General features: G+C 39.9%; 1 protein-coding gene across 1 annotated transcript; it reads right to left on the reverse strand.

The window, feature by feature from the left end:
• Nucleotides 1–8974: 8974 nt before the first annotated feature.
• On the reverse strand, nt 8975–12304 carry tmem186 (transmembrane protein 186). The gene is made up of 2 exons (XM_061987847.2): nt 12135–12304; nt 8975–9907 (listed from the first exon to the last, which is right to left on the reverse strand). The coding sequence occupies exons 1-2, from the start codon at nt 12135–12137 to the stop codon at nt 9233–9235; spliced, it is 678 nt and encodes a 225-aa protein (XP_061843831.2). The 5' UTR covers nt 12138–12304; the 3' UTR covers nt 8975–9232.
• Nucleotides 12305–13116: the final 812 nt, after the last annotated feature.

Here is a 13116-nt window from a genome sequence, read left to right on the forward strand (position 1 = left end):
AAGTTAATACGAGAGCTGCGTAAATCCAGGTTCCACTTTACTATACCCAAGTCCGACTTAACCTAAGGGGGGGCCCTGGGCCTGAGGGGGACCCACGAGCTACAGAAGATAGCTCTCTAATCAGCTTAACAGACTCAATAACTCTACGGTAACGTTTTGGTGGATTTACAAAACTGAAAAAATACAAAAAGAATGCCATTGTAAGTTAATAATACTAACACAGACACTCATAAACGTGTTAGCATATTAATGCTAACGACTCTAGCGTCATTACATTACTATAGCACATACAAATATGTATGAAAACACTCCTACAGACATCACACATGGAACGGTTTAGTAATATATTGTAAAACTTACAAACATTGCTTGGAGTGATCAAGAATCCATAAGAGTAGAAACATGGACTATGGACTATTAGAAGACGAAACGACACTCTTCTTCCGTTTGTTGAAAGCACTAAATGAAAGGACACTGCAGGAGCTGCAGTGAGGGAATTCGTCCAAAAGATGGCACCATAGCACAAACAATAAAACACTGTTTCAGTGTTTTTGCTTGTTTTTTTGTAATATGGCAGTCAACGAAGAAAAATCTATAAATTAGACACTCTGTCTTATAAGCTGCAGGGTTTAAAGTGTAAGAAAAAAGTAGTCGAGAATTTACAGCAGTTGGTTTAGCGAATGTCACAGTGAAATAATCAAAAACAGGAAGAGCGTGTCGCCAAAGTGGCAAAGCAATTTGAGCGCATCACTGCTCGTCTGCACCATACTGAAGCAGAGTGAGTCTATAATGCCAGTCAAGAATGTTAAAATAATAACTAAACAACAGACATTTATCCACAAAAATATGGCAATGCTGCTGGTGGTGTTTTTGACAGAGAACAAGCTGGAAGGAGTTACCGTAGAAGTCCACTCTCCAAAATAAATGCTGTACATTGTTATTACATTACTTCATAAAACTAATGTAGTTGTTTGTAGGTAATTGCATTATACTGTTTAGATACAATATTTGTTTTGTTTTTTTCAACAAACTTTTTTGATAAGCATGTTACCTGTTAAAATTGTGCGATTTTGGGGGGTCAAGCTCCAATTGATTTCAATGGGAGACGTTGATGGGGATAGGTTGATTGGCAACACTAAATTGGCCCTAGTGTGTGAATGTGAGTGTGAATGTTGTCTGTCTATCTGTGTTGGCCCTGTGATGAGGTGGCGACTTGTCCAGAATGTGCCTCGCCTTCCGCCCGATTGTAGCTGAGATAGGCTCCAGCGCCCCCCGCGACCCCGAAGGGAATAAGCGGTAGAAAATGGATGGATGGATGGATTTGAGATACAAGTGTTTTGTGTTAAGAGCTTTGTCACAGAACCAATTGAGCTATTGATGTATGAATCTTGTTTTGCCCGACATTCTCGCGCCGCCCCCAGAGAATGCCGGTACTGTAAATATCAGGCAAACAGAGCCTAGTTACTGTATGCTGTCATTAGTCTGCCTCCATCCCAGCCTGCCATCCACCTGCACTTCATAATGAGGCTGTTGCAACACAGTCAGAAGCAAACTGTGATCAGATCGCATGCCTGCCTCATGTGTCCACTTTCCTCTCTTTGTTAGCCCGCAGCCTCGCACACATGGAGCTCCGGGCCGTTTCCTGCCAGGAATCCTAAGTGTGTTTCTAATTATAAACCCGTCCCGAGGTTAAGCACACTCTCTGCAGGCCACCATAGCCACCGGGATTTATGGCACAGAGTTCCAAACTCCCACCAGAGACGCAAAGCTGCTCACTTTCCATTGGTCGTAAATCAGACAGTATGACTCGGAGCTGCAGGTCTGCTGCAAACTGAGTTGTATCCTGCCTGAGAGAACAAATCTACCTTCTTTAAGTCTAAAATAGTTATTCATCCCGGTAATTCAAAAGTTAAGCCTGTTGTCCACAGAGAAAGTCTAAATAACATTAAACAGAGTTGAAAAATATTCCCTTGAGCAAAAGTGCAGAGTTTAGAAAGGCTCCTGATGTCTAACAAATGGAATATTTTATTATGCTATTAGTCCTACTAGCAGGCAACACATGTATCCATGAAATGCAAAGTAACATGTGCTGCATATGAACTCGATTTATGACATTGGAGAAAATTAATTTAGTTGCTCTCTCGCCATATACAAAGTAACCTAGGTAAAAAAGACATTCATCAAAGCAAGAAAATATTTGTTTTCTTGTCACGTCCATGCCCCTGGCATTACAATCTATAAAAGTGTTTTTCAACACTAGTATGCCGTGCGATATTGTCTGGTGTGCCGTGGGAAATGATGCAACTTCACCTAATTGGTCCAAAAAATATTTTTTGCAAATCAATAATTATAATATGCAAATCATGTGCCGTTGTCTAGTGCCTGTGCTGTATAGAGCTCGGCAGGGTAACCATGTAATACTCCATATCAGTAGGTGGTAGCAGGTATTTCATTGCTTTGTAGAAGTCGGAACGCGTCGAGGATGGTTTGTCGTGATCCCAATATGCAGAGCACAGCGAAAGACGTAAAAAGGTATGTAACGCTTAAACCAAAAATGAACAAAACGGAAAGGAAAAGGCAATGAAGCATAGGGATGGCTATGCAAAACGAAAGTAAAACTGAACTAAACAAAAACAGAATGCTGGACGACAGCAAAGACTTACAGCGTGTGGAGCAGAGATGGCGTCCACAAAGTACATCCGTACAAGACATGACAACAAAACTATACAAATTTAACTTATATATAAAGTAAGATACCCCCCGGGGATTAATGTCTAACACAAGTGAGTACACCTGACATTGATCGTGACCAAATTGTGTACACAGTGCAGTGTTGTGTGGCGGCCCGCCACAAATACAGATAGATTTTCTGCTGTGTTCGCCCTCGCTCATAAACACAATGTCACACACCTGACAGAAAATAGGACGATGACGCACGAGGGATCGTTAGTGTTGCCAACTTAGCAACTATAGCTACATTTAGCAAGCACATTTGATTAAAAAAGTGACTACCGACAAATTAAGTCGAGACTTTTGAAGACTGAAATCAGAACATGTAGTGTAGCGCTCTTCTAAACGAGCACCAGTTACTGCTGAAGAAATGTCGTTTGTAGTTCTAAACATATTTATTTTGCTTTTCATGTTTTTTTTACTCACCTTTTGAAAACGCATCACAGGTAGTTGTGCAAATTCTCCACCACCACAGTTACAAATAGATTATGGTCCTGTGGGAAACAATGAAGTATCAATATTTCGTGTGAGCGTGGCTGCATTAATCTAAAGTCAAGGTTTTAAAAGGTTAAAACCCTTAACTCCTCCCCAAAAACACACTTTGGAAAAAGAAACTCGTGATTTTAATCAACAGAGCAGCAACAACGCCCTCCATCCATCCATTTTCTACCGCTTATTCCCTTTGGGGTCGCGGGGGGCGCTGGAGCCTATCTCAGCTACAATCGGGCGGAAGGCGGGGTACACCCTGGACAAGTCGCCACCTCATCGCAGGCAGCAACAACGCAAAAATAAAAAAATAAAAATTTTTAAACATGCTTGGGGGGATTTTTTACATACACAGTCTAGAATTACAATTAAACGCATGTCAAATGTTATTATTTTCTCCCAAACAAGTAACCCACAAAAATTATATGTAAAATAAAATAAAAAGAATAAACTAAAAATAAAAAAACATGCATCAGTCAAATAAGTACAGGCAAAAATTGACACAGACAACTGCACAATTCAAAATATTATCCATTTTAAAAATAATTTTGTTTATGAATACATCTCCTTCTCGACGAGCGCATGCACGTTTGTGCGAGTGTATAATAACGTAGGCCAGTCAACTTCAAAAATAGTGCTGCCGATCTGGGAGATTGTGTGTGTGCTTTTAGTTTAGTAGTCAGCACGCTAACCTCTCACACCGGCAACCTGGGTTCACGCCCCACTCGGAGCAGTAGGAAAAAAACAACGCAGCCGAGAGAGTGTGTACATAATCGCAGAGCTGTCTGTGATTGACAGTTATGAACACACATCATTGCATTCCGCCAACTAAATCGGAGGCCTAAGGCGGCCCTGAGTGTGAGCACCATTATAATGTAGCACTGCCTGAGACTTGGGCATGGGATTTCTCTTCCACGCCTCATAAATTTGAGTCGCTGACAAAACTTGATGATCAAAACTTATTTTCTGTGGTGTTTGATTCTAAATCTCTTTAAGGTATACAACAATTATGTATTGTCCATTCACGTTTTATTGAAAATGTATTCCTTAAAGGTCATTGTGTAAATGGACTTATAATTTATCTAACAGCCCAAATTCAATTTAAAGAACAATTTGATCCAACAATTTGTTGTTTGACGAACTTCCACATGAACCTCCAGCTATTGCATATCATTGCAAAAACAATGCAATTGAATAATTTCAGGGTGACACATTGTACTATTGAAAACAAGAGGAAAGACTTTGCGGACAGGAAAGTGTCCCTTTAGTGAGGTAACCATTGAAAAAAAGTAGGTAAGACAAAAACAAAGCGGAATGTGTGTTCTAACAAAGCAAGGGAACCACATACTCTCCTGATAAGACTTGCGATTGTTAGGATCTGGCATGACTGTACACTCCATCATAGCCACATCACGGCCGCACTGAAGCATTTATGAGCAGTGATCTAAACATGATGGCATCTCGCACTGCCTTGCTTGGGAAAACACAAACAGGCAGGCGTACACAGCACCACTATATACTGCTGATGACTAATGAAAGAAAAGCAGCTCTGCTGTTCATAAACACAGGAAACGGGACTGAATATAAAAGCTACCTGCGAGACTATGGGGTCAAGTTCAATACAATATTGTTGATCAGAGGAAGTTTGCCTCGGTATTAACAATGACAAAAACAAACAGAGGTGGGTCTGTCGTTGGACCTTTCAGGAGCAAGACATCAGCAACAAGGAGCAGTGGGACTTTCCTCCATTAGAACATTACTCTTTGGGGCCTTCAGAGACATGAAAAAAAAACAATAAGAGCTGCCTTAGTCCATTTCAATACACACAGGTTTGACAAGGGGATACAAATTTGGATCCAGGATCTTTCTTTGTTCTTGTTTTCAAGTGTTCTGGCAGCCCATAGGTGACCTGACGCCGTGCAACGTCTTGAGTGGGATTGCAAGAACACAATAACTGCGTGTTTATTCCTTGTGCAGGATGTTCAAGTGGCTTTATAAATAACAGTATTGTCAAGAGCAAGCTATTAGAAGTCTTTTCCTTCCCTGATAAATTGTACATGCAGCAGCTTTACGGAGACAACTCGGTTAAATGACTAGTTAGTGTTCGCCCTGAGATCAGTAGGTCGTGTCACACCAAAGACTATAAAAATGGGACCAATTAACTCCTTGCTTGGCACTCAGCATCAAGGGTTGGAATTGAGGGTTAAATCACCAAAATGATTCCCGAGCGCGGCCACCGCTCCAGCTCACTGCTCCCCTCACCTACCAGGGGGTGGAACAAAGGGATGGGTCAAATGCAGAGGGTACTTTCACCACACCTAGTGTGTGTGTGTGACTATCAGTGGTACTTTAACTTTAAACCTTGCACGGAGCGTTGACAATAAATCACAGACTCTAGTGACATCTAGTGGATGACTTGGGTATTACAAATAGTTCAAAAATGGGGGCCTTCCATCCATTTCTACTGCTTGTCCCTCTTAAATCAGCTAAATGAGGAGAGGGTAAGAAGTCCATGTTAGCTTGGACAGCATGTGGTCCACAAACCATGAGACATTACAAAATACCTCAAGTCTTCTACCAGTCAGTTGTGGGTACTGACATCTTTTTTGCAGTTTGGTGTTGGAGAGCTGAAGTCAAGGTGAAGGATGGGGGAAAAAAAGCTAAAAAAAAATGTTTTAAAGATCATCTGGCTGGCTACATTTAAAGAGGTGATCAAAACAGAATGCTCAGGAAGATCAGGGCAACATTAGTAACAACACTTCTTACCTTGTCCACAGCAGACACCAAGTCTTGTGAGGACCGCATCCACAAGGTTAGGGAAGGAGCAGCGTGTCTTGTAGTTTATATGGATGGGTAATGTGGCCTAAAATCTATATTGCATTATATTTTGCAACCTCCTGCATTAACAAAATATATCATGATGTATTATTTTCTATGTAAATGATAATAGGATAGGACTAGGGATGTCCGATAATGGCTTTTTGCCTATATCCGATATTGTCCTACTCTTTAATTACCGATACCGATATATACAGTCGTGGAATTAACACATTATTATGCCTAATTTGGACAACCAGGTATGGTGAAGATAAGGTACTTTTAAAAAAAAAAATCATAAAATAAAATAAGATAAATAAATTAAAAACATTTTCTTGAATAAAAAAGAAAGTAAAACAATATAAAAACAGTTACATAGAAACTAGTAATTAATGAAAAGTAGTCAAATTAACTGTTAAAGGTTAGTACTATTACTGGACCAGCAGCACGCACAATCATGTGTGCTTACGGACTGTATCCCTTGCAGACTGTATTGATATATATTGATATATAATGTAGGAACCAGAATATTAATAACAGAAAGAAACAACCCTTTTGTGTGAATGAGTGTGAATGGGGGAGGGAGGTTTATTGGGTTGGTGCACTAATTGTAAGTGTATCTTGTGTTTTTTATGTTGATTTAATAAAAAAATAAAATAAAATAAAAACCATACCGATAATAAAAAAAACCATACAGATAATTTCCGATATTACATTTTAACGCATTTATCGTCCGATAATATCGGCCTGCCGATATTATCGGACATCTCTCGATAGGACCATTTCAAAATGGGTTAGAAAAACTCCTATTTAGCTGCTGACATCTGCTGTAAACTATTGCGTCATTTCCGGTGTAGTATTTGATCAAAACTATTATTAATCTACTTGCTACTTTACTTTTCATAGCTGGTTACTTTCTGTCGGTTCTATCTAGACATCTGTTAAGACGTAATAGGCACTTATTCTTCTGCTGTTTGGATATTTACATTAGTTTAAGGCAATACTATAAATTTGGGAATCAATTTGATTCCAAGTAGTTATAGGGGCCGTATAGATCATACCAATGTTAATTCTTAAAACCAGGGTCTCTGCAGGTTTCAACAAGCCAAATTCAAGACTTTTAAAGATTTTTTTAAGCCAATAATGAATACAATTTAATACCCATTTCACAGGTACCATGACTGGACCCGCTCACCTTCCCAAAAACGCACATGCCGGTCCAACTGCTTGGTCTTGTTTGTTTGATTCAGGCTTTCGTCGAACATCAGCATGAACGGGCCCTTAAAGAGATACCTCATCTCCAAAGTTATGTAATAGGCTAATCCAAATTGTGCGATGTACGCCGTCTTGTCTTTTCCACACTTAAACGTTTTTGCTATCTCTGAATCCTGAAACATAGTCTGGAACAGCTCATCAATGTTCTCATTTCCAGTATATGACTGGTGCTTAGTTACCGTGTGAAAAGTCCATAGCACCTCCGCTTTTAGTGTCGGCGTAGACCCAAAGGCTGTCCGGAGGTTGACTGGAGTTGTAGCAGACTGGAGTTGCAGCAGACTGGGTCGCGCTGGACCTAGATGCTCCGGTTCCTGATGTGGAGCAATAGTGGCTGATTGACGGCGTTTTCTGCTGGCATTTTATGACCTTTTAAAACTCTTCTGATTCTGATTTACGATTGGCAATGAGATTCCAATGCCTTGATGCCAAATGTTACAAGTTTGAAAGTTTTCTTGCATAAAGTGCAGTGTGCTTCTTATGCGTTTTCCTCCACCGGCTTCAACCATGCACTGAACTGTTTGTCCTGAAGCCACAAATCCTTAACTTACCCATGCAAGCAAGTACTGTAATTTGCTTCTGTTGAAAGTTTTCTCCGCTGCTATGCCAACTAACCTGTCAACACACAGCTGCAATAGCTGGTGGTGTTTGATAAATTCTGACCGGACAGCACAGTTAGTTCCGCTGTGTAGTTACGTTATAGCATCCTCAAAAATCGAAACTTTTCAAAACGAGACTGAATTCTACGCATTTTTTAAATAAAAGTAACGTCAATAGATTTTTAAGACCTTTCAAAATCGTAATTAAGACCTTTTATGAGATTTTAGGACAATTTTAGACATTTTAAGGCATTAAATTCAAATGATTGGATTTAAGACTTTTTAAGACCCCGTGGATACCCTGAAAACTTTGAGGATCATTCAATCACTAAATGTATAATCACAATTTTAATCAGAAAAAACACAGGATTGTGGCGAAACAAAAATAAATTCAATATTCTAATTATTCCATTATTCCCCATTTTAACAAAAACAAATTTGAGCAAAAAAAAGTAAAAAGTGCAAAATAACTAAAATAATTTGTTTTTTTGTGCCCTTTAAGGGAAACTGCACTGTTTTAAAAATTGTGCCTATCGTTCACAATCCTTATGAGAGACAAAAAGACAAAAAAAAATTGTATCCCTCGCATTCTAACATGTAAAAATCGGCTCGTTCTTGGTGGCTAGCAATGCAGCTAATCAGAGCAATCCATTCTACCTCTAAATCACTTTAAAATGCATTCAAAAACCATAAAATAATAACCAAGCTGTAGCGACATTATTATTGTAAGAGCGAACACTAAGAACTTTTTTTTTAGCAATATTTGTATCGATCCGCCACCCATGTTTACATTCAAGAGCTCGAGCTTAGTGGTTAGCATGGCTTATTGTATCCTCCTACGGTGTGAAGTGTCGCATGCTTAGCCATTCCTCGTTCTCCAGTGATAATGGTGCTTGTACAGAGGCGAGGATTGGTGACTCGCACCGTGGAGGGACGTTAGCCGCTAGCTAGCAACATTGTGTTGTGGGTGTGATCAAAATGCAGTAATAAATGCTTTTATACAATTTATATAGTATACCGTCTATATCACGCAACCCTTCAAGTTTGTCTGCTACACAACTGCTAGGCTCTAAGGATTGAAAGCTCTTTATTAATAATTGAATAATACACAGAACCAAACTGAGCATAAATATTTGTTTTGGATCTTATTAGACTGAATGTTGCAGCTACTGCTTACATTCATTTTACAAATATCATCATATACAGCAAACACTATCTTATGAGACCAAACAACTCATTAATTTCTACTGTATATGGCAGCGTCTTGCTTAGATGAAGCTTGACAACAAAATCTTCAAACACGTTGTGACATGACATATGTCAATGTGTCACCTGACTCTTCCAAATACCTTCTCAAACTGAAGTTTATCCACCACCTGTCCAAAATGAGTGGAAAAGTAGAAAGTCTGAGAAGTGCTGTATCGCTTCAGTTTCAGTATGGACTCATTCAAAGAGTCCCCGGTGTCCCCAAGAGTCTTAACATCTGACACAGGTATGTAGCTGTCATGGCGTTTACCCCAGAAAGTCAAATGGGACACTTTGAGCGTGGTCTTTGAAGAATCCAGGTACATCATGCCCACCACCCTTCGAAGAAAGTGACTCGCTGTGTACAACATGACCCCGGCAAACACAGCAACACCCGTCGAGTAGTAGACAAGAAAGAGAGAGGCGTCTCCCATGTAGTACAGGATGTACACCAGGGGCAGACTAACAACAGTGATACCGGTTTGCAGTAGTTTTATCCTAGAGATGGCTCGACAGAGCTTCATGTGAGGGAACTTATAAAACACGTCAAATTTTTGCGTGGAAAAGTCAGAGTACCGGTACCTCTTGTGGGCTGTGGTTTTGGGATCAAATGACTCTTGACATCCATGATGGAGGGGTAAGAGTCTGGATGAATGAGGCGCCACATTACAAGACAAATGTCCATTTGTGAGCTTGCATGATCCTCTTATGCAGGACAGGATGTGGGACCTTAACCTGCCTGGTAGCGCTGAACAGATCTAGGAGAAAACAACAGGAGTTGATACTGATATATTAGAAACACATTTCCATGGAAATACTACTCCAACACAAACTATGGCATAATATTATGAAGATAGAGTGTGAGACAATAAAAATGGACAATTAGTAGTAGTAGTAGTAGTAAATTACATTTATATAGCGCTTTTTCTCAAGTGACTCAAAGCGCTTTACATTGTGAAACCCAATATCTAAGTTACATTTAAACCAGTGTGGGTGGCACTGGGAGCAGGTGGGTAAAGTGTCTTGCCCAAGGACACAACGGCAGTGACTAGGAAGGCGGAAGCGGGGATCGAACCTGCAACCCTCAAGTTGCTGGCACGGCCGCTCTACCAACCGAGCTATACCGCCCCGAAACAATTGTAGGTATGTGCGTATTTGCCGCTGGCTGCATGTCTGCAGTGGCAATCTGAGTAGTGACCGGACCACTGTTTTCAGAGTTCAACTGCGTTCGTTTGTTTTCATCACCACTATACACTATTGATGACGCACAACACATAGCCAAAATATAAATTTTTTTGGATTGAACAAATACTCACTCCACAAAGCTCGGACAAAAGTTGGCAAGTTTACACTCCACTAATGTTGTGTCGTTCGCGAACGATTCATTCGAACAAACGAATCTTTTGAGTGAACGTACTGAACCGAATCACTTCATGAACTGATTCGTTCCTTTCTCAGTTCAGTTGAGCTCCGCCGCGACCATGCCGGTATGAGTGGAACTGGCGCATTCTGTGACTTACTGAACCCTCGACGTCGGCGAACGACACAGCCAGCTATTCATCATGGGGGCGGGGGAGGGACTGAGCGAATGATTCGTTCACCGTGGATTAACGACATGAATCACTCAGTGAACGACAGAATCAGGACTCGCGAACCTACTGACACAGAGAACTGACTGTGTCGCGGAGGAGGACGTCACATCGAGGCTCTCGTTCAGTCACTGTGCGCGTCGTTCATTGGGTGCTGAGGGCTTGTGTCGTTCGCGAACTGACACACACCGAGATCTGCCGCTGGGGAAGCTGTTACTGACTGACTCATGATTCGCCGAGCTGCACACAGAACTGCTGCTGCAGAAGTGATTCAGGTTCACGTACTGAACTGTGCTGACTGTGTCACTCACTGCCTGGTGTACTGCATGCACAAGAGCTGTGTAGGGACTCGCGTTCACCCTATTTGCTGCTTCTCCCGCGAATGTCTGCACTGTACTGTACTACGCACCCCCCCTCCTATTTTTTTTTGGGGGGGGGGGGGGGGGGGGGGGAATTCGGTGAACAAATTTTTTGAACGACTCAATTTAAGGAACTCATTCTAGTGATTCAGTACAGTCAAAAGAACTGCCGATCCCATCACTACACTCCACAAAACTCCCTTGCAAAAAATACACAGAGTAAAATGTTCTTCGAAATCCCTTTTTATAAGTTATATATATATATTTCAAATTGATTAATTCACATTTTGATTTTTTGGGGATAATGGGGACCTTGCCCATTGCCTGTCCGTTTGAGCAACCATGTTTGCTCAAATTTTCCATCACGTTTAACCCTAATTTCATGACTTTAATCAATCAAAAGCACACTATAATTGTGAAACTTATTTTTCTGGGGGTTTTTTATTTAGCAAGCTTTCCAATGACACCAACTTGTTTAAAAATGGGGTCAATGTTAAAAAAGTGTTGACATTTTTAATAAAAAATGTCACACCTAAAATATTGATACCTATTGACTTTGTATTGGAGGTGACCTTAATTTGTTTTAAAACTCCATAACTTCCTCAATATTTTTTGGCATAAAAAGTATACTTATATCACTGGAATCCTCTTTACAAGACACGTGTGATAATACTTGGCTTCATGTAAATCAATTAATTATTTTAATTTATACACAGGTACCTAACCATTGTTCTTGTTTTGATAACATTAGAATGTGCATGTTTCCATACTCTACAAACCAGAAACTAAACAACAACCCTACGCTTGGCTATTGAGTTATACAATTACATAGCTTTAAATTTAAAAAAAATGTTTATCATTAGAATTACTCGATATCATGTTCAATACAATATGTTAATATGTATGAAAGGGACAAGCGGTAGAAAATGGATGGATGGATGTGTCAGGGTCAAACGATGCTCACAGACTTGTGATTCAGTCGCCATAATAAAACCGTTCTTCGTTGTTTATTCTGCAAGTATGATAAAGTCTCTCACCATCCCCTTGGAACAGAATATAGAGAAGCCGAATACAAAATGGTCGCAGTGTCCTGGGTCTCGTTTTTAAGGAAAACCAAAAAAAACCTGGTCGCTAATAAGACGCAGTTAAGCTACCACACGAGCCACCCGGAAGTATAGTTAATCTACTTCCTAATGCTCCTCGCAAACTAATGCAGAGGTTCTCTGCTGCCATCTAGTGATGGATGAAGGCGACTGCATGTATTAGATAGATATATAGATAGATAGATAGATAGATAGATAGATAGATAGATAGATAGATAGATAGATAGATAGATAGATAGATAGATAGATAGACAGATAGACAGATAGATAGATAGATAGATAGATAGATAGATAGATAGATAGATAGATAGATAGATAGATAGACAGTGCTTTATTGATTCCTTCAGGAGAGTTCACTCAGGAAAATTAAAATTCCAGCAGCAGTGTACAGAATTGAGATATTTTTTTTTTTTAAGTAAATAATGGCGGTATAAATGGAAATAAAATAGAAAATATAACAATACGAATAAAAATAAATGTAACATACGTTATATTTTATTGCATATCTTATGTAGTATTTATTTATTTATTTTACCTTATTTATCTTTTATTTATCTTTAATATATTTACATGAAACCAAGTATTATCACACGTGTCTTGTAAAGAGGATTCCAGTGATATAAGTATCATTTTTATGTGATAAATATTAAGGAAGTTATGGAGTTTTAAAACCGGTGAAAATGCACCAAATTATGGTCAACTCCAATGAAGTTAAAGTACCAATGATAGTCACACACACACTAGGTGCGGTGAAATTAACATCTGCATTTGACCCATCCCCTTGTTCACCCCCTGGGAGATAAGGGGAGCAGTGAGCAGCAGCGGTGGCCATGCCCAGGAATCATTTTGGTGATTTAACCCCCAATTCCAACCCTTGATGCTGAGTGCCAAGCAGGGAGGTAATGGGTCCCATTTT

The sequence above is a fragment of the Nerophis lumbriciformis genome, linkage group LG27 (genome assembly GCF_033978685.3).
Source record: "Nerophis lumbriciformis linkage group LG27, RoL_Nlum_v2.1, whole genome shotgun sequence".
NCBI lineage: Eukaryota > Metazoa > Chordata > Actinopteri > Syngnathiformes > Syngnathidae > Nerophis > Nerophis lumbriciformis.